Genomic DNA, 20,062 nt, shown 5'->3' on the forward strand with positions numbered 1-20,062 from the left:
AACAACGCCAAGGGAACGCACACATTTGCAGTGTAGTCTTCAGGGTGCGTATCCCCAGTGTTTCCTTATTGGAAATTAGTTTATCCTTTGGAGTTAAACCAGTGACTGCAAAAGATGACAAGATACTGGTTTTAGTACACTGGAACTGCCTGTACAGTTGGGGGCAATAAAAAGTTAATTTTCAAAATACCTGTACATTGTGAAAAACTCTTGTTCCTAGCTAATATTACAATAAGACTCAGGATGGTTAATATACAAAATATTAGTTTTGGTTGATTTCTTCTTACCGTAACACGTCCATAATACATACAAGTGTAATACATTCAGTACAAATATTAAGATTATTAAGCAGTTCACTTTGACTGAAGTAAGGCAAGTAAAAATAAAACCATAAGCATTTAAACATTTGCAAGGAAATGTAAGTCTATCAGTGGTACTGTGGATGCAGAATGGGATGTTTCATAACGGAAAACATTATTCGCTGTAGGAAGCATTTTTCAGACCGCTGCATTGGGATATGGGAAACTGCTAGTTTGGTCTCAGATCTGTTTGCATGGAGTTGACAAGAAAGCACAAACAGATCTGGGATCAGGCTAGGGAACTACTGCTAATGTAAACAATAATACATGGAATAAGGTATTAGTGTTGTAATGACAACTGAACCTCTTTCTTGTGTGAACTGTGCGGTTGTGTGTGTTGGATGGGGGATGATACAGGGCCCATCTGTCCGCTTTCCTGTGTTCAGGACTGTGTGTGGTTGTCCATTTGTCTTCATAACTAGCGAGAGGTTCCCTGGTCAGATTGGAGGAGCCGGACGATGGAAGGGTCACTCTTGGCACCTTTGATGAACTCCTCCAGAGAGAGTTTGCCTGCATTCCAGAAGAGACCCCGAGTTAGCAACACACAATAGACTATGGACATCAATCTCATTTTGCATAGCTACAGGCTGAATATTTTGAAAGAGGACACCAGAAATGTCATATAAGAGCCCAAGAGAAATACTCATTCAGGACAATGTGGGGCAAAAAAGTATTTAGACAGCCACCAAAGTTATCCCACTTAAAAAGATGAGAGGCCTGTAATTTTCATCATAGGTACATTTCAACTATGACACAAAATGAGAGAAAGAAATACAGAAAATCACATTGTAGGATTTTTAATGAATTTATTTGCAAATTATGGTGGAAAATAAGCATTTGGTCACCTACAAACAAGCAAGATTTCTGGCTCTCACAGACCTGTAACTTCTTTAAGAAGCTCCTCTGTCCTCCACTCGTTACCTGTATTAATGGAACCTGTTTGAACTTGTTATCAGTATAAAAGACACCTGTCCACAACCTCAAACAGTCACACTCCAAACTCCACTATAGCCAAGACAAAGGGCTGTCAAAGGACACCAGAAACAAAATTGTAGACCTGCACCAGGCTGGGAAGAAGCTTGGTTTGAAGAAATCAACTGTGGGAGGAATTATTAGGAAATGGAAGACATACAAGACCACTGATAATCTCCCTCGATCTGGGGCTCCACGCAAGATCTCACCCCGTGGGGTCAAAATGATCACAAGAACAGTGAGCAAAAATCCCAGAACCACACGGGGGGACCTAGTGAATGACCTGCAGAGAGCTGGGACCAAAGTAACAAAGCCTACCATCAGCAAGGGCATTGAAGATGAAACGGGGCTGGGTCTTTCAGCATGACAATGATCCCAAACACACCGCCCGGGCAACGAAGGAGTGGCTTCGTAAGAAGCATTTCAAGGTCCTGGAGTGGCCTAGTCAGTCCACAGATCTCAACCCCATAGAAAATCTTTGGAGGGAGTTGAAAGTCTGTTGCCCAGCAACAGCCCCAAAACATCACTGCTCTAGAGGAGATCTGCATGGAGGAATGGGCCAAAATACCAGCAACAGTGTGTGAAAACGTTGTGAAGACTTACAGAAGACGTTTGACCTCTGTCATTGCCAACAAGTATTGATATAAACTTTTGTTATTGACCAAATACTTATTTTACACCATAATTTGCAAATAAATAAATTAAAAATCCTGGAGAAAAAAAATCTCCTTTTGTCTGTCATAGTTGAAGTGTACCTATAATGAAAATTACAGGCCTCTCATCTTTTGAAGTGGGAGAACTTGCACAATTGGTGGCTGACTAAATACTTTTTTGCCCCACTGTATAGGCTTGGGGTTGACAGTGGACTCAAGTTTACACTGTAAATTCAGTGCCACTTAGTTCCAGCTCGGGAATAACGGGTAATAACTATGTATTTACTAGGTAATTAGCTAGTACACCTTGAGTGGCCTAGTTACAGGATGCACCGGAGCTCCATTGAGTCTCATAGCTAAGGGTCTGAATACTTATGTAAATAAGCTATCTGTTTTTTATTTTTAATACATTTCCAAACATTTCTAAAAACCTGTTTACGCTTTGTCATTATGGGGTGTTGTGTGTAGATTTGAGGAAAATGTTTAATCAATTTTAGAATAAGGCTGTAACGTAACAAAATACTTTCTGAATACTTTCCAAATGCACTGTATGTCCTTGTAAAATGACAAAATTGCTATGGCGTGACAAAGCCCAGTTGTCATTATTAGCTTTATGATCCCCAAATGTAGCTTTCCTAAACGCTAGCTAGCTCTAGGCAAGTGAGTTTCAGCTACTGTTAGCTTAGAAGGTTTAGAAGGTAATGGTTGTAGCATTGTTGAGCACAGGCCTCCAGTCATTTGTAGCGTTTGAAAATTGACACACTATATACAGTGGGGAGAACAAGTATTTGAAACAATGCCGATTTTGCAGGTTTTCCTACTTACAAAGCATGTAGAGGTCTGTAATTTTTATCATAGGTACACTTGAACTGTGAGAGACGGAATCTAAAACAAAAATCACATTGTATGATTTTTAAGTAATTTATTTGCATTTTATTGCATGACATAAGTATTTGATCACCTACCAACCAGTAAGAATTCCAGCTCTCACAGACCTGTTAGTTTTTCTTTAAGAATCCCTCCTATTCTCCACTCATTACCTGTATTAACTGCACCAGTTTGAACTCGTTACCTGTATAAAAGACACCTGTCCACACACTCAATCAAACAGACTCCAACCTCTCCACAATGGCCAAGACCAGGGAGCTGTGTAAGGACATCAGGGATAACATTTTAGACCTGCACAAGGCTGGGATGGGCTACAGGACAATAGGCAAGCAGCTTGGTGAGAAGGCAACAACTGTTGGCGCAATTATTAGAAAATGGAAGAAGTTCAAGACGGTCAATCACCCTCGGTCTCATGAGGAAGGTGAGGGATCAGCCCAGAACTACATGGCAGGTCAATGACCTGAAGAGAGCGGGAACCACAGTCTCAAAAAAAAACATTAGTAACACACTACGCCGTCATGGATTAAAATCCTGCAGCGCACGCAAGGTCCCCCTGCTCAAGCCAGCGCATGTCCAGGCCCGTCTGAAGTTTGCCAATGACCATCTGGATGATCCAGAGGAGAAATGGGAGAAGGTCATGTGGTCTGATGAGACAAAAATAGAGCTTTTTGGTCTAAACTCCACTCACTGTGTTTGGAGGAAGAAGAAGGATGAGTACAACCCCAAGAACATCATCCCAACTGTGAAGCATGGAGGTGGAAACATCATTCTTTGGGGATGCTTTTCTGCAAAGGGGACAGGACGACTGCACCGTATTGAGGGGAGGATGGATGGGGCTATGTATCACGAGATCTTGGCCAACAACCTCCTTCCCTCAGTAAGAGCATTGAAGATGGGTCGTGGCTGGGTCTTCCAGCATGACAATGACCCGAAACACACAGCCAGGGCAACTAAGGAGTGGCTCTGTAAGAAGCATCTCAAGGTCCTGGAGTGGCCTAGCCAGTCTCCAGACCTGAACCCAATAGAAAATCTTCGGAGGGAGCTGAAAGTCCGTATTGCCCAGCAACAGCCCCTAAACCTGAAGGATCTGGAGAAGGTCTGTATGGAGGAGTAGGCCAAAATCCCTGCTGCAGTGTGTGCAAACCTGGTCAAGAACTACAGGAAACGTATGATCTCTATAATTGCACACAAAGGTTTCTGTACCAAATATTAAGTTCTGCTTTTCTGATGTATCAAATACTTATGGCATGCAATAAAATGCTAATTAATTACTTAAAAATCATACAATGTGATTTTCTGGATTTTTGTTTTAGATTCCGTCTCTCACAGTTTAAGTGTGCCTATGATACAAAATTACAGACCTCTACATGCTGTGTAAGTAGGAAAACCTTCAAAATCGTCAGTGTATCAAATACTTGTTCTCCCCACTGTGTATATATATATATGTATATATATATATATATATATATAATGTAGCCTCTTGATGGTTTTTACAATGCAAATATATTTTGCTGCTAAATACTACTGATTGAATAACCTCAGATTATATGGAATATTGATTTGAACATTAGTGATAGGTAATATGTGATTGTGTCGATGTATGGCAATAGTTTTTTGAACTTGTGACCTTTATTTTTTATACTGAAATGTGATGTGTAATTGATTTAGACAACAAAAATATTTAAAAAAGAGAACAATATTTTAATAAATCTTGGAGAAGGCCTACTATTGAATACCACTGCCGTTTCTCCGTCTCATAATTTTTTCCTTTTAATTAATGTTTATTGTTTTCTGACCACTTCCGAGGTGTGTAACACTTTGAGCATGATTATAGCAGGTTTACTAACGTGTTATCTCTAGTAGCTATGTTGACTATGACGTTAGCTAAATATGGCTGTGTGAAGTGTTTAGCGGTTATGATTTTAGCGGTTATGGTTTTGCTTGGAATATTTTTTTGGCCTGGTCACAGACAACTGATGTGTTGTGCACTGAAGTCCACAAGCAAAGAGAAAAGGTGAGAGGAGCAGAGCGTGTAGATGCAAGAAGGAATTATAGAACAAGAAAAGTGATCATGCTGTTTGTATGTGGCTGCCTTGAAAGTGCGTTTGCGTATGATCAGGGGTGTATTCATTCCATCAATTCTGTTGAAAAACATTTCTTAAATGGAAGAAAACAGAATGAAATGGGGATAAACTTTCATTTGTCCAATAGAAACTCTTGTTTACAACTGTTATAATGATTACATCCTACATTCAGAAGGTGGCTCCCCTTCCTGCTCGGGTGGCGCTCGGCGGTCGTCGTCGCCGGTCTACTAGCTGCCACCGATCTCTTTTTCCTTTTCATTTGTTTTTGTCTAATTGTTTTCACCTGTTCCTTGTTGGGGTTTTGGGATGAGTGTTATTTAAGTTTGTTTTGCCCGCTGGTGTTTGTGCGGGCTTGTTGGTTGTTACGTTTGGTGATGTATCGTGTTTTGGTTTTGGGTTTTTCGCTGTCCAGTGTGTGTCTAGGTTTTGGGTTGGTTTAGCGCCAGTGTTTTGGGCATTCACCCATGTTTTGGACCTGTTACGATTTGAAGGACATTAAAGCGTTTTCCGTTCACTTCGCTCTCTGCATCTGACTCTTCACTTATTTCACTCACCCGTCGTTACAGCAACTAGCTACTGTTGCAATCAAGTAAACTTGCTAGCTACTTCAGTGGATGTTGAACACATTTCTACCTGCAAATGAACACATTTCTAGTGGGAAATATGTTAAATTATAGCCTGATATGAAAGATAATCAACTCAGGCCTCTTGATGTTCTCTGGAAAATAATGCAGCTCTGTGGAAGGTAAGTTCCACGACGCGCTACACCCTTCTTTCCACGTTGTTCATTATTTTCCAGAGAATGCATAGCCCCTTGTTGATTATCCCTTACATAATGGTAAAATCACAACATTAGGAAAGGATTCGTGAAAAATACATAAACGTGTTCTAGCGACACTGTTTAAAATAAATAATAATAATAAATAAATAAAACGAGCTCAAACTGGGAAACATCGTTTTGAACGATCATCCAACTCGGCATTCCAAGGGCCCGGTTTCCTAAAAGCATCTTAAGTTCATCGTTAACTATAAGTTCATCGTTATCATTATAGTTCATCGTTAACTATAAGATTATTTTGGGAAACCAGGCCCTGGTTGTAAACTGTGCTTTGTTTGTCATGTCATAGCAATTGTGTGTTTGTTATGGGGAAGGGATATAATGGTTTAACTATTTCCAGGTAACAACCATGGGCTGGTTGGGATATTTAAAGGGATAAAACGGTAGAACTAAAGAGAAACAGATAATGTTGCATTTTCCAGCACTGTTCATCGTTATTACATAGAACTGCCATCTCTATTTCCAGGTAACAACCATGGGCTGGTTGGGATGTCAGGAAAGAGGATTGGTTGAAACAACATGGTAACTACTAGTGGTAATTACATAGTTCTTACCTGGTTATTACCAAGCTGGAATGTAAATTCTTATGTCACTATAAAAAGTTGAATTAGAGGTTTAAAAACAAACAAGAATCACCATCATTGTCTACATCCATCTGTCTGAAGATCTTATCTGTCCGTTTCTCCGGTGTCGACTCATCTTCTGGCATCTTCATCACTGAAGACACCATCTTGTAAATCGCCTGCAGAAGGAAGATCAATTGACCTTGGGTAAGAGAGTTGCACAAAGCTCATAAAGTTTTAGAAACAACATTTTTGAATGTGTATACAGTCTACCACTAATGACCATTAAAAAACAAAGTAACTTCCAAATAGTGCCTTTAACAAATAATACAATATTCTCTGTCAGAATGGAACTATTCTACTAGTTACCTATGCAGTCAGGTTACCACCTGGAAAATTCATCACGGTTCTCTGGCTTTATAAAAAAACAAGGTATTTGAGCCTAACACCAATGAGACGGGAACTGAAATTTCCATCCCTAACTATAACATTTTCTGACAAGATAGAACTGCCAAAGTGGGCGGAGTTGTAATCTACTACAGAAATAGCCTGCAGAGTTCTGTCATACTATCCAGGTCTGTGCCCAAACAATTCGATCTTCTACTTATAAAATCCATATTTCCAGAAACAAGTCTCTCACCGTTGCCGCTTGTGATAGACCACCTTCTGCCCCCAGCTGTGCCCGGGACACCATATATGAATTGATTTCCCCCATCTATCTCCAGAGCTCGTACTGTTAGGTGACCTAAACTGGGACATGCTTAACACCCCTTACCTCCCTAATCTTACTTCATGTGCACACACTGTATATAGAATTTTCTATTGTGTTATAGTCTATATACGTTTGTTTATTCCATGTGTAACTCTGTGTTGGTGTTTGTATCGCATTGCGTTGCTTTATCTTGGCCAGGTCGCAGTTGTAAATGATACTTGTTCTCAACTGGCCTACCTGGTTAACTAAAGGTGAAAAAAATACATAAAAAAATGGTCTGAGGACTTTAACAGGAGAATGTGTTCACTTGTGTCACCTCCACACACAATCGCCTGAGTCAACACTGATACGGGACATGCTGCTCTGGCCACAGTGGGCCAGAGCAGCACCTGTCTACAAAAATAGAATGAGTTGCAGCCAATGTCCATGGTGAAAATATGTTTACGATATCATGGACGTGAGTAATAAAGAACGTATCATTCATTAGATTAAACACAAAGACAAGTAAAAAAGAAGACGCTGAAGTGAGCAGAAAACATATTGGAGGGTGTTCTGACTAAATCCACCTGTAAAATCCACCACAGGAAGTTAGCAAACACTTGTATCCCAAGCAACTTACAAAACTGTAAGCTATCCACAGTGAACATATTCATAGTATGTGGTCCATGCAGGAATCGAACCCTTAATGATACCTGCAGCATGCTCAGTTTCTAATCCATTGAACCACCGGAACCAACTCATTCTCATCTCAACTCACCTGTACGATCTCCAGCATTTCAGCCCGGCTGATGTAGCCATTCCCATCCAGGTCATACATGCTGAAGGCCCAGCGCAGCTTCTGCTCCAGGCCGCCGCGCGATGTGACACTCAGCGCGATGATGAATTCCCGGAAGTCGATGGTGGCATCGCCGTTGGTGTCGAATGTCCGGAAGACGTGCTCAGCAAACTTGGAAGCGTCGCCATACGGGAAGAAGTTGGCGTAGATCTTCTTGAACTCTTCGACTGTCAGGTGGCCCGTTGGGCAGTCTTTGAGGAAGCCTCGGTACCACTCCTGGAGCTCATGGTCGGAAAACTCTGTGTTTTCGCGCAGGTCGTTCAGCACTTCAGGCCGCAGTTTGCTGTTCTGTTTCCCCATGACGGCCCACTAGAACGGGGTTTCAAACCTCAAGGGCCTTTTCTGGTTAAAGGAAGGTGAAATGAAATGTGGAGCCTCTCACAGTCAGCTCTGCTATTAGTCTTGGAACCTTATCTCCACCACGCAGGACTGTAGGTCCCCTTCTGCTCTCCTTACGATGTCTGTCTGCTGGCTGGCTTGCTGGCTGCTCAATCTGCGTCCTCTTCCTCTGTTCCTACAGGAGATTGAACACTCTTATTAGGACCATCAAGTGAAAAACTCAAGTGATACATTTTTTTAATCCAAACCGCATCTGGATGTTGCATTATACTGTAACTCGAGAGGTAGAAGAACCACCTCAAATCGCCCAATGTTGATTCATATTGAATTATGGTTATTATAATGTTTGACTGTAGAGGCTTTAAACAGCATATGGGCAGCGGCAGAGTGATACTGATAAGATGACAACTGAGATGTTCTTAGTGCCACATGGGAGGGTGAGGCCTGGTCTCCATGGACACCATTTACATCCCCTCTTTATTGACCGTTAGCCAGGTGGTGGAGGGAGAGTGTCCGGGATCATTCTAGGCTTCAATAACTCAGTCTGTTGCCTCAAAAGGTCAGCACGGCACAAGAAGGTAAGGTTGTTACTTCAGAACTCAGGTAACCATTAGAAAATCCAGGCACCTAGGTTAGGATGCCACGTGGGAGACAGTCACACACACAGGCATGCGCTTTCAGCTGTACGTGTATTAAATGTTACTGGAAAAGTAACACATAGGTGGAAAAACCATCATGCATGCACATGGCACACATTTAATGACACGTCATATAACATTTCCACTCCCTCCGCTTTACCCATAAAGCTTTTATTGGCCAGAGAGAGAAACGGTCACGTGACCCTGTTCTTGCTTTACCTCTCTTTCTCTCTCTCTCTGCTTGCCTTTTTTTTCTCTCTCTCCTCTCTGAGATTATTGGCCCAGGACAGATTATATCAGAGACCGGAGCGGAGGACAAAGGAGGACAGCAACTAATTGTTTGTTTGTGTCTGACTGTGCTCCAAGAGCTTTCTAGAGAGTCGAGTTCACACTCCGAAATCTTTAATGTAATTTCCTGCAGTTTCCTCGGTCTGACTTGCAATTACAATGCAAGATGAGAGCTCTAAGGGGGAAAGCGGACTGGGAGTAGCCTACACTCCCTCTGACACACCAACACCACCCTTAGCTTGGTTTGCCAGGCTTACAGGAGTGCACAGCTGGGAATGAGACACCACACACACACACACAGCCACACACACACACACAGCCACACACACACACACACACACACACACACACACACACACACACACACACACACACACACACACACACACACACACACACACACACACACACACACACACACACACACACACACCCATCCAGAACCCGACCACACCCCCTGGCCCAGAGCATAACAGGACCAGGATGCAACTGGCAGCACCTCCCCTGGACTGGGTCGCATGGTCACATGGACAGTTTTCCACTAAATCTCACTGTGGTGGCAGGGCCAGGACAGACATAAACACGGGCGTTTCTATTTATTCTCTCCCTGCACACAAACCCACAGAACTTCCAAAACGTGGGGGATATCCCCGGTGGCTGGTTTGTTGTTCTAATTTTAAAGTTGTGTAGAAGAACACTTAGTAGCCTACACTCCAAAAGATGCCCATGGAGTTATACACGTATACACTTATTATACAGTTGTATGATAATGCATTCCATTTCTATTGCAAAAATAGCATGTAGTATTTTCAAAGATAGAGATTTTCTTGATAACAATGCAGGTTCATACACAATGCAGGACAAAAGATAACCGCAAGGTTGATAGGCATAGGTTTGTAAAAAGCAATGGGAGACAGGCGCAGGAATGCGTAATATTTTTTTTTACTGTACCCAAATTATGGTGTGCCATGTAAAGGCAAGGGGACGAAGACCAAACAAACACGTAACAAAAACACAGGGTAGTAACCCAAAAGAAAAGAGAGTACCTTGAATAAATAATACTCTCGCACAATGATTAACACACAGGACGAGACCCGTAATCATCTGCGCAATCCACAAGGGCATGAAAGCACAAAACACACAGCACAGGTACTCACACGCACCAACAGACATTGTAACAATAATCGACCCCCAATGGAAACCAAAGGGCACATATATACAAATACTAATCAGTGGGAATAGGAGACAGGTGTGTGTGATGAAAGTTCCGGAGGGATCCATGACATGTTTTCATAGCTGGAGCCTTAGCCTAATATTGGCAATTCCAATGAAGTATTCAGTGCAGTGAACAGCAGTTGGGATAGCAATCTAGCCCTGTTTTCGTGTGTCAAGTTTAGTGCGACATCAGTCCAATGCGGTTTGTTTGCATCCCCGTCTTTGTTAGAGAACTTGGGACTATAAGGTTCTATCTGTATTTTTGTTCTGTTAGACATAGCCTTATTCTATTCAATGTTCTCTATCTAAATACAGTAGGACTCCATTTCGTGCAGACGGTTTGTTGCGCTATCTGAGGTAAGATTATACTTTTCCACTCAATTCAATGTTTTTTTTTGGTTAGTGTGTGTTTTTATTTGCGGATAGAACCACACGTTGTATATGTTAGGGTGAAAAGAACAGGCCTTACTAAATTCACATATGACCGCCAATGAAATCCATTAGGCCTTTGTTTTGAGATTGTGTAACAGGTTATCCCTAATGAGCCTAGATTCCTTCCTCGGCCCTATAGGTCATGGTCAAAATGAGTGCACTACATAGAGAATAGGGTGCCATTTGGGACACAGAAACATCTGCTTATCCCCTCAGTTACACTGCAACAAACAGTCTTTCCCTTGTCGGTCTGCCACTTACTGTAGTCTGAAGAAGCCGCCCTGCCCCCATCCCTCTCAACTCTTCCCCAATAACTATGGCTGTTATGGTTCCACTTTTTCCACTAGCTAATGAGAATGTTTCACACAGCTTCCAGATTCCACACACTCACACGGCATGTGTTTCCCCTAAGGCCAACTGGGAGTCCTTGCCCTGTCCCACCTCTGACTCCCCTAAAGTTCCACTCGCAGGCATACAAACATAGTTTTTCCCTTGGATGCCACCAACAATAGGATCACACAAGACAATCATTAGCCTTAAATGTGTCCAAGCAGCCAGAGCTAATTTATCCATGCATCCAGGAAAACCCCTGTGCATGTTTGCCTGTGTACGTGCGTGTGTCCGCATCCTCTCACACTGACAGGTATATGAAATATCATCATGTCCAGGAAATGATACATTAAACATGACTCTAGTAACCCCTAACCTCAGTATCGGCGATCGTTGCCTTAGAGCTTGCTATGCTAAACATATCCCCTGGCTACAGGTAGGCTTAGTGACATCATGACATGACAGTGTCCAAATAAAGCACCATATTTCTCCGACTCCATTCAACCAGATGACCAGTTAAAACAAACATACCCCCGGAATAGCATTGTTGTTCATGGCGCTCCATTTAATGATGTCTGTCAAGGGGGTCAACATGTAAATCTCCCATCGCTGAATACTGCTGCCGAGATGGATTGAACTGAGAAAATATTTGGGCCGTCTGTATTTATGGTAGCGTCTTGATAGGAATGCAAATGACGTAGTTTCATGTGATGTGCTTTGGGCAGAGAACCAAGCTTGAAATATTCTGAGTAACAGTCTCTAGCTAACATTCCATTTCAGCAATCTCAACGTTCAATATGTTCCAACCTAAAAAGGTTGGAATTGCAGTATGTATTTACTTTGGACAGATTGGTTTCATCTGGACAAACAAAAAATGGTTACTTAGCATACAGAGTTCAAATATTTGCATAATCGTTGTGATTGGAGGATAGCTGTAAAGGTGATCGAATCAGGATCAAATCCTTGGTTCTCCTCGAGCTCATTAATTTTATAATATTCATACTTAAAGATGGCAGATAGGCCAGTCTTTTTGGCAAATGGCATGAAGTACAGGGAGTGGATTAGCTAAAGAGACTAGTACACAGGCTAAACTTGACAGCCTTCTAGCATTGAAAAGATCATTACTTTAGCGTGCTGTGAAGCCAACTGTGCTTCAATGATGTAGGACTAGGATTTTATTGGTAATGTGTAGGCTACTAGGGCCCGAATTCCAATTTAGGAAATTATGACTTTCTTACACAAGCCTTTCCTACGCATTTCTCAGTAGTTGGTATTCAGACTTACCTCATTAACGTGCGTAACAGGCTTTGAGTGCACTGAATATATGTAATTAAATCGCTTAAAACCCTCCCACTTGCTGACCAACAGATTTTCTCGTGGAGTTTTCATTCAATAGGGTTTTCAGTATATTTATTGCCATCCCTTTAAATACAAAGTACATTTAATTACAATTTTATTGACAGATTAGAATGCCATCTATCATCAGAAAATAGGGATCAATGAAAGAATGCCATCTATGCATCTTTTTCTCAATTTCAGCACCAACTGGTAGATTTAAAAAATACTCTGAATTTGTAGATTATTTTAGGCAAGTTTTAGGGTTAGGAAAGTATGTACTGTATGAATCATTAAAGATGCAGAAATCGCTCCCGCCATTTCTTGGTAGCTAAAATTCTAATAGTTTGCCTAATTTCAGTTTATGTGACAAATCAAGCAAGTATAGTGTTGACAATCATTGTACCATCTAAACCGCTGTGAAATATATTTTCCATAACCAAAAAATATTTTATTTTTAGCTGTTTGAAGCTGGTGTACAAACCTGAAAGTAAAAGACACAAAAAGAACGGGAAGCATATAAATAAAATAAAATAAAATAAATAAATAAATAAAATAAATAGTGCACATATAACAAATCTACTGCTTCTTAGACTTGCTTTTGATGAGAATGACAGATCTATAACTCACATTTCTATGTGAATTTTGCCAGGTCGCCCAAAAAGTTACACAATGCAGATAAAAAAAAAAGGTTTGGAGAGCCTTGACATGCAAAATATATGAATAAATAAATACAGTGGTTTGATTCATCCTGAAATGTGTCATATTCAAGTTCAAGCCATGAAATATTTGAAGGTGGAAAAAAGTGTACAATAGAGGTTGAACAATAGTCCTATAAATCCAGCCTAATTCTCACTAATAATAGAACTGTGTGACAACGGTCCAGTCATCATGAACCGTGCACCAGGCTCCAGGTTTAACCTGCCACGTGTGGTCTGAGTTCCATAATGATTCGAATAGGCTACTTGTGCCAAATTATTGCACAACGTTAGCCTAAAATGATCCACTAATTCTAGCAACCCTGAGGAACAACTTGCATGGACGTGACAGAAGAAAGATGAACGGAACGTAATGGAAGGATGCAAATGGAAGAAAACTAATACTAAAGTGACAGTTATAAATGGATTTGGGTATTACTGGCAGTAGCTCCCGATAGTGGCAAATATTTAACATGATTGTTTTACAAATTGTAAAAGAAAACGGAGAAAAGCCCGGGCATAGGCTATAATTAAAACATTCTAAAGAGCTTACATCAACTCAGCAGGTTCAGCCATACATAAACCTAGAGCTTGGGTGTTCAAATTTCATCCATGCAAATTATGAGGGCACACAATTAAAATTTGGAAATAATGGCACAGCTATTTAGAGCCTATTTCACTGTGGAGAAGGGGCCGCAATACATGTCATGTTGATATGATTTTCAGTTTGCTTCCATATGGCTGATTTCACATTCGTCTCCAGTGATCATAAGGAAAAATAATCTAAAACAATTGCTGTTTTTACAATCCCCTTCTCCAAAGGGATTACTTATTTTCCTAGCTCTTTTAAATAGCTCGTATCCATTTATAAATTGCACTGCATGGATAATGCTTTTATTTCTATCAGAAAAAAATAAAGTACAGTCTTTTTCCACTTGGAACCGGCAGGTTCGCTCAACCTTATTCATGGTTTGCTCGCACATAAAGGTGGTGGAGTTATCAGGGAATTAAGTCTAGCTCAGAATAGACACAACTCCACCACACAGTCAGGAAAGCTAAGGCCAGCTTCTTCAGGCAGAAGTTTGCATCCTGTAGCTCCATCTCCAAAAAGTTCTGGGACACTGTGAAGTCCATGGAGAACAAGAGCACCTCCTCCCAGCTACCCACTGCACTGAGGCTAGGTAACACGGTCACCACCGATAAATCAATGATTATCGAAAACTTCAACAAGCATTTCTCAACGGCTGGCCAAGCCTTCCGCTTGGCTACTCCAACCTCGGCCAACAGCTCCGCCCCCCCCCCCGCAGCTACTCGCCCAAGCCTCTCCAGGTTCTCCTTTACCCAAATCCAGATAGCAGATGTTCTGAAAGAGCTGCAAAACCTGGACCCGTACAAATCAGCTGGGTTTGACAATCTGGACCCTCTATTTCTGAAACTATCCGCCGCCATTGTCGCAACCCCTATTACCAGCCTGTTCAACCTCTCTTTCATATTGTCTGAGATCCCCAAGGATTGGAAAGCTGCCGCAGTCATCCCCCTCTTCAAAGGGGGAAACACCCTGGACCCAAACTGTTACAGACCTATATCCATCCTGCCCTGCCTATCTAAGGTATTCGAAAATCAGGTCAACAAACAGGTCACTGACCATCTCGAATCCCACCGTACCTTCTCCGCTATGCAATCTGGTTTCCGAGCCGGTCACGGGTGCACCTCAGCCACGCTCAAGGTACTAAACGATATCATAACCGCCATCGATAAAAGACAGTACTGTGCAGTCATCTTCATCGACCTTGCCAAGGCTTTCGACTCTGTCAATCACCATATTCTTATGGGCAGACTCAGTAGCCTCGGTTTTTCGGATGACTGCCTTGCCTGGTTCACCAATTACTTTGCAGACAGAGTTCAGTGTGTCAAATCGGAGGGCATGCTGTCCAGTCCTCTGGCAGTCTCTATGGGGGTGCCACAGGGTTCAATTCTCGGGCCGACTCTTTTCTCTGTATATATCAATGATGTTGCTCTTGCTGCGGGCGATTCCCTGATCCACCTCTACGCAGATGACACCATTCTATATACTTCCGGCCCGTCCTTGGACACTGTGCTATCTAACCTCCGAACGAGCTTCAATGCCATACAACACTCCTTCCGTGGCCTCCAACTGCTCTTAAACGCTAGTAAAACCAAATGCATGCTTTTCAACCGTTTGCTGCCTGCACCGCACGCCTGACCAGCATCACAACCCTGGATGGTTCCGACCTTGAATATGTGGACATCTATAAGTATTATCTAGGTGTCTGGCTAGACTGTAAACTCTCCTTCCAGACTCATATCAAACATCTCCAATCAAAAATCAAATCAAGAGTCAGCTTTATATTCCGCAACAAAGCCTCCTTCACTCACGCCGCCAAACTTACCCTAGTAAAACTGACTATCCTACCGATACCTCGACTTTGGCGATGTCATCTACAAAATTGCTTCCAACACTCTACTCAGCAAACTGGATGCAGTTTATCACAGTGCCATCTGTTTTGTCACTAAAGCACCTTATACCACCCACCACTGCGTCTTGTATGCTCTAGTCGGCTGGCCCTCGCTACATATTCGTCGCCAGACCCACTGGCTCCAGGTCATCTACAAGTCCATGCTAGGTAAAGCTCCGCCTTACCTCAGTTCACTGGTCACGATGGCAACACCCATCCGTAGCATGCGCTCCAGCAGGTGTATCTCACTGATCATCCCTAAAGCCAACACCTCATTTGGCCGCCTTTCGTTCCAGTTCTCTGCTGCCTGTGACTGGAACGAAATGCAAAAATCGCTGAAGTTGGAGACTTTTATCTCCCTCACCAACTTCAAACATCTGCTATCTGAGCAGCTAACCAATCGCTGCAGCTGTACATAGTCTATCGTTCAATAGCCCACCCATTTTTACCTACCTCATCCCCATACTGTTTTATTAATTTACTTTTCTGCTCTTTTGCACACCAATATCTCTACCTGTACATGACCATCTGATGATTTATCACTCCAGTGTTAATCTGCAAAATTGTAATTATTCGCCTACCTCCTCATGCCTTTTGCACACAATGTATATAGACACCCTTTTTTTCCTACTGTGTTATTGACTTGTTAATTGTTTACTCCATGTGTAACTCTGCTTTGTTTGTTCACACTGCTATGCTTTATCTTGGCCAGGTCGCAGTTGCAAATGAGAACTGGTTCTCAACTGGCCTACCTGGTCAAATAAAGGTGAAATAAAAACTAAAAAAAATAAAACCTTCATTTCTTAGAGCTCCATCCTGAATGAATAGTGGGGTGAATAGCATGCTATTCTAATGCTTAAGTTGTGGGTAAGAATGTGCCTAGAGAGAAAGGTGCATAGAAAGGGAATAATGTTCCATGTACATGCGCTTAACCAGGTCGGAATCGGGGCCTAATGAACTGGTATATGGAGCAGGAGGATGGTGGCACCTTAAATGGGGAGGACGGGCTCGTGGTAATGGCTGGAGTGGAATTTGTGGAATGGTATGAAATACCTTAAACCCACTGTTTCCATGTGTTTAATGCTATTACATTCCATTAGCTCCATTCTGGGCATTATTATGAACCGTTCTCCCCATGGCAGCCTCCACTGATATGGTGGATTAACTTCAAAGTGACTTGGTCACATCTCTCCATCAAAGTTGACTGTGAAGAGACGTTTGAGAAACACTAGGGAAGGAAGTGACCCGGTATTTGGTTGAGAAGGAGAAAAGGCATTTCCAAATCATTCTCACTTCCATCCGTGAGTGTGAGGTTTACTGAGGCAGTGTCAGAGAAAACCATAAACTGTATCGGGAGTAGCCTATAGTCCCTTGACACACCCCACCCGTCTCCACGGCAACACCAGCTGTGCAAGGGTAAGAGGCAGTAACTACCCAACTGGGGCACAACTTCAACAGGGCACAGCGTTCAATTCATAGCAGACAGAAATGGAGCGTATAGAACCGCATAGTAGTTAAGTGTGTTATTTCTATAAATTATAACTGTTCTGTCTCCAAATAAATTATAGTGACTTGAAAAAAAGACGGTCAGATATGACACAATGTGACAATATATGCTAGAATACGACACATCATCAGTGAAGTGGTAAAAAAAAATAGGTGGTTAAACTCTGATCACCCGTTGCGGATAAAAAACAGTTTCGCTCCCTATAGGCCTCCTTTCAAAGCATTTTCCCCCAAAAGGTGGATAAATGGTAGGTCAAAAAAAGTGTGTAAACTGCATTTACCCTCCACTACACCACTGACTTCATCCATAATCTTCCCACATTTTGGGATTATAAATCACTTTATAATTCCTGAAAAAACAATAACATTTATTTTGACAATTGCCACAACAGATAAATGCCATTTTATTTTCCTGGTCCATAACCCCATATGAGATTCTCTCTGCTCCAGGCAAAAACACCACTGTGCCAAGATAAACTACATACGCATATCAGATACTGTTTCTCACCATGGCAAGAAAGTTTCAATGTTTTTAACTAGTCTGAAGGACGCGTAATTACGCACGTAAATGCATCGCCAAATTAGTAATCTGATTGAACCAACATCGAGTACATAAACCGACAAAAATAGATATCGAACTGTCAACAAATTCAAAGTTTTATACTTGGTCCTGGCTTACGATGTTGTATTATCCTTTGAAGACGGTTAGGGCTATCCAGTCCTGTCGTGTCCAAGATGCTGCTCAATACTGTTAACGTTTATTTCTAACGCGTCAATAGAAAACTCCATTTAAGCTATTGGCAAAAGTAAAGTAAGGTTACCCAATTACCTTGAGATGGTATAAGCAACCTTATACAACTATCTTTGAAGGAAGTTTTCAAATATATTCAGAGATCGGCATAAAATTAATCGTTCTTCATGCAGCGCAGTTTGATCATTTTACAGAGATTCGACTTGCACGGCTGTTCGGCTTTCACCGGACTCGCCCAGTTCTCTGGTGGGGGATGGCGGTTCCAACAAATTGCAGTCGTATTTAGTTTAGCTGCCTTTGAGTGGCATGTGCTAGGCTATAATAAACGAGCATTTTCCGTCAATGGAATCTGTGTATTTATGTACGGGCATACAATAATAAATACTCGAATATGTCCAATAGGCCACTCATGCTTGGATGTAGAACAATCCACACTCATATACAGATACAGTAGTGGGAATGTAATTGTAACTGCTGGGTCAAATATGTGGTCAAATGGCAGGTTAGATGATAGGTGTGGGTATTTAATTGCACATTCTGGATTTGTTTAAACTTTAGGTTTTAGTTCTGCAACCGTCGATTATTGCATTAATTATTAATTAATAAGAAGTTCGGACTACTTTACTATAGTAAATAGTTAAACACATGCCCTGGGACTTTGGAAAATTGTGATAAATTATGTCAGTGTTTTTTAAACCTCACGTTTTGGGCTGGGTGTTTATGTCCGTGTGTATTTCATGCATGCATAATCTATGAGCAGAATTACTGGGGTGTTCCCGCTGCCCAGGCCCTGAAACCTGCCAAATCTTACAACGCCTGGATAGGTACAGTGCATTCAGGAGAAAGCATTCCGACCCCTTAACTTTTTCCACATTTTGTTATGTTACAGACTTATTCTAAAATTGATTCAATTGTTTTTCCAACTCTCAGCAATCTACACACAATGACAAAGCAAAAACAGGTATTAAAAATGAAAAATCACATTTACATAAGTATTCAAACCCTTTACTCAGTACCTGGTTGAAGCACCTTTGGCAGTGATTACAGTCTTGAGTCTTCTTTGATATGACTCCTCAGGCTTGGCACACCTGTATTTGGGGAGTTTTTCCCATTCTTTTCTGCAGAGCCTCTCAAACTTGTTGCTGCACAGCCATTTTCAGGTCTCTCCAGAGATGTTAGATCGGGTTCAAGTCCGGGCTCTGGCTGGGCCACTCAAGGACATTCAGAGACTTGTTCTGAAGCCAATCCTGCGTTGTCTTGGCTGTGTGCTTATGTTTGTTGTCCTGTTGGAAGGTGAACCTTCGTCCCCGTCTGAGGTCCCGAGAACTATGGAGCAGGTTTTCATCAAGGATCTCTCTGTACTTTGCCCACTTCATATTGCCTCGATCCTGACTAGTCTCCCAGTCCCTGCCGCTGAAAAACATCCCCACAGCATGATGCTGCCACCTCAATGCTTCACCTTAGGGATGGTGCCAGGTTTCCTCCATATGTAATGCTTAGCATTCAGGACAAAGAGTTCAATTATGTTTTTTTCAGACCAGGGAATCTGGTTTCTCATGGTCTGAGAGTCTTTAGATGCCTTTTGGCAAACTCCAAGCGTAGTGTCATGTGCCTTTTACTCAGGAGTGGCTTCCGTCTGGCCACTCTACCATAAAGGCCTGATTGGTGGAGTGTTCTAGACCTAATAGAACTCAGTAAATAAATGCATCAGTCTCAAGTCATGCATATTCATATAATTCATATATAATCTGAACTGTATCCCTTCAAACATGTAATAGGGCCATGTATGCACCAGGAGTAATACAGGAGTAATGAACCTAGTGTTACACGGAAACTACTTTTATAAAACGGCTTCCCGCGTTCTCCTTTGGCATCCCTTCCTTGACTTTGAGAATGTCCTCAAAAAGGTACTGACATGGTCCTCAGTGACATCCTCGTAACTTACAGGGAACTAGACAAAGGTCCGCCCTGGAACGTTCATTTGGGACATCACACGATGTCCTAAGAACTAGTACATTTAAAGTCCTGCAAAATCCTTAAAAAGGTCCTGACATGATCCTCAGTGACGTCCTGGTAACTTACAGGGGACTAGTCAAAGGTCTCCCAGAGAACATTCCCTTGGGACCATCAAGCAACGTCTTAAGAACTA

The 20,062-nt window shown here is 41.9% G+C and overlaps 1 protein-coding gene across 6 annotated transcripts; it reads right to left on the reverse strand.

The window, feature by feature from the left end:
• Positions 1–270: 270 nt before the first annotated feature.
• On the reverse strand, positions 271–18,170 carry LOC118386765 (hippocalcin-like protein 1). 6 transcript variants are annotated; one of them, XM_052523429.1, is made up of 6 exons: positions 17,992–18,170; positions 15,842–15,969; positions 8,314–8,418; positions 7,827–8,241; positions 6,431–6,536; positions 271–869 (listed from the first exon to the last, which is right to left on the reverse strand). In XM_052523429.1, the coding sequence occupies exons 4-6, from the start codon at positions 8,202–8,204 to the stop codon at positions 778–780; spliced, it is 576 nt and encodes a 191-aa protein (XP_052379389.1). In that variant the 5' UTR covers positions 8,205–8,241; positions 8,314–8,418; positions 15,842–15,969; positions 17,992–18,170; the 3' UTR covers positions 271–777. The 6 variants fall into 6 exon arrangements, with proteins under 6 accessions (XP_052379389.1, XP_035630448.1, XP_052379387.1 ...); XM_035774555.2 differs by lacking the exon at positions 15,842–15,969; XM_052523427.1 differs by having other exon boundaries at positions 7,827–8,418.
• Between the last annotated feature and the right edge of the window lie 1,892 nt (positions 18,171–20,062).

Source organism: Oncorhynchus keta, chromosome 8, assembly GCF_023373465.1.
Source record: "Oncorhynchus keta strain PuntledgeMale-10-30-2019 chromosome 8, Oket_V2, whole genome shotgun sequence".
NCBI classification, from domain to species: domain Eukaryota; kingdom Metazoa; phylum Chordata; class Actinopteri; order Salmoniformes; family Salmonidae; genus Oncorhynchus; species Oncorhynchus keta.

Bases quoted from the DNA above. Each gene is read 5' to 3' on its own strand.
- LOC118386765 (XM_035774555.2), bottom strand. From the start codon at position 8,204: ATGGGGAAACAGAACAGCAAACTGCGGCCTGAAGTGCTGAACGACCTG. The intron at 6,537-7,826 runs GTGAGTTGAGAT...TTCCTTCTGCAG, and splicing joins AAATGCTGGAGATCGTACAG to GCGATTTACAAGATGGTGTC. The intron at 870-6,430 runs GTGATTCTTGTT...TCTGGAATGCAG, and splicing joins GATGGATGTAGACAATGATG to GCAAACTCTCTCTGGAGGAG.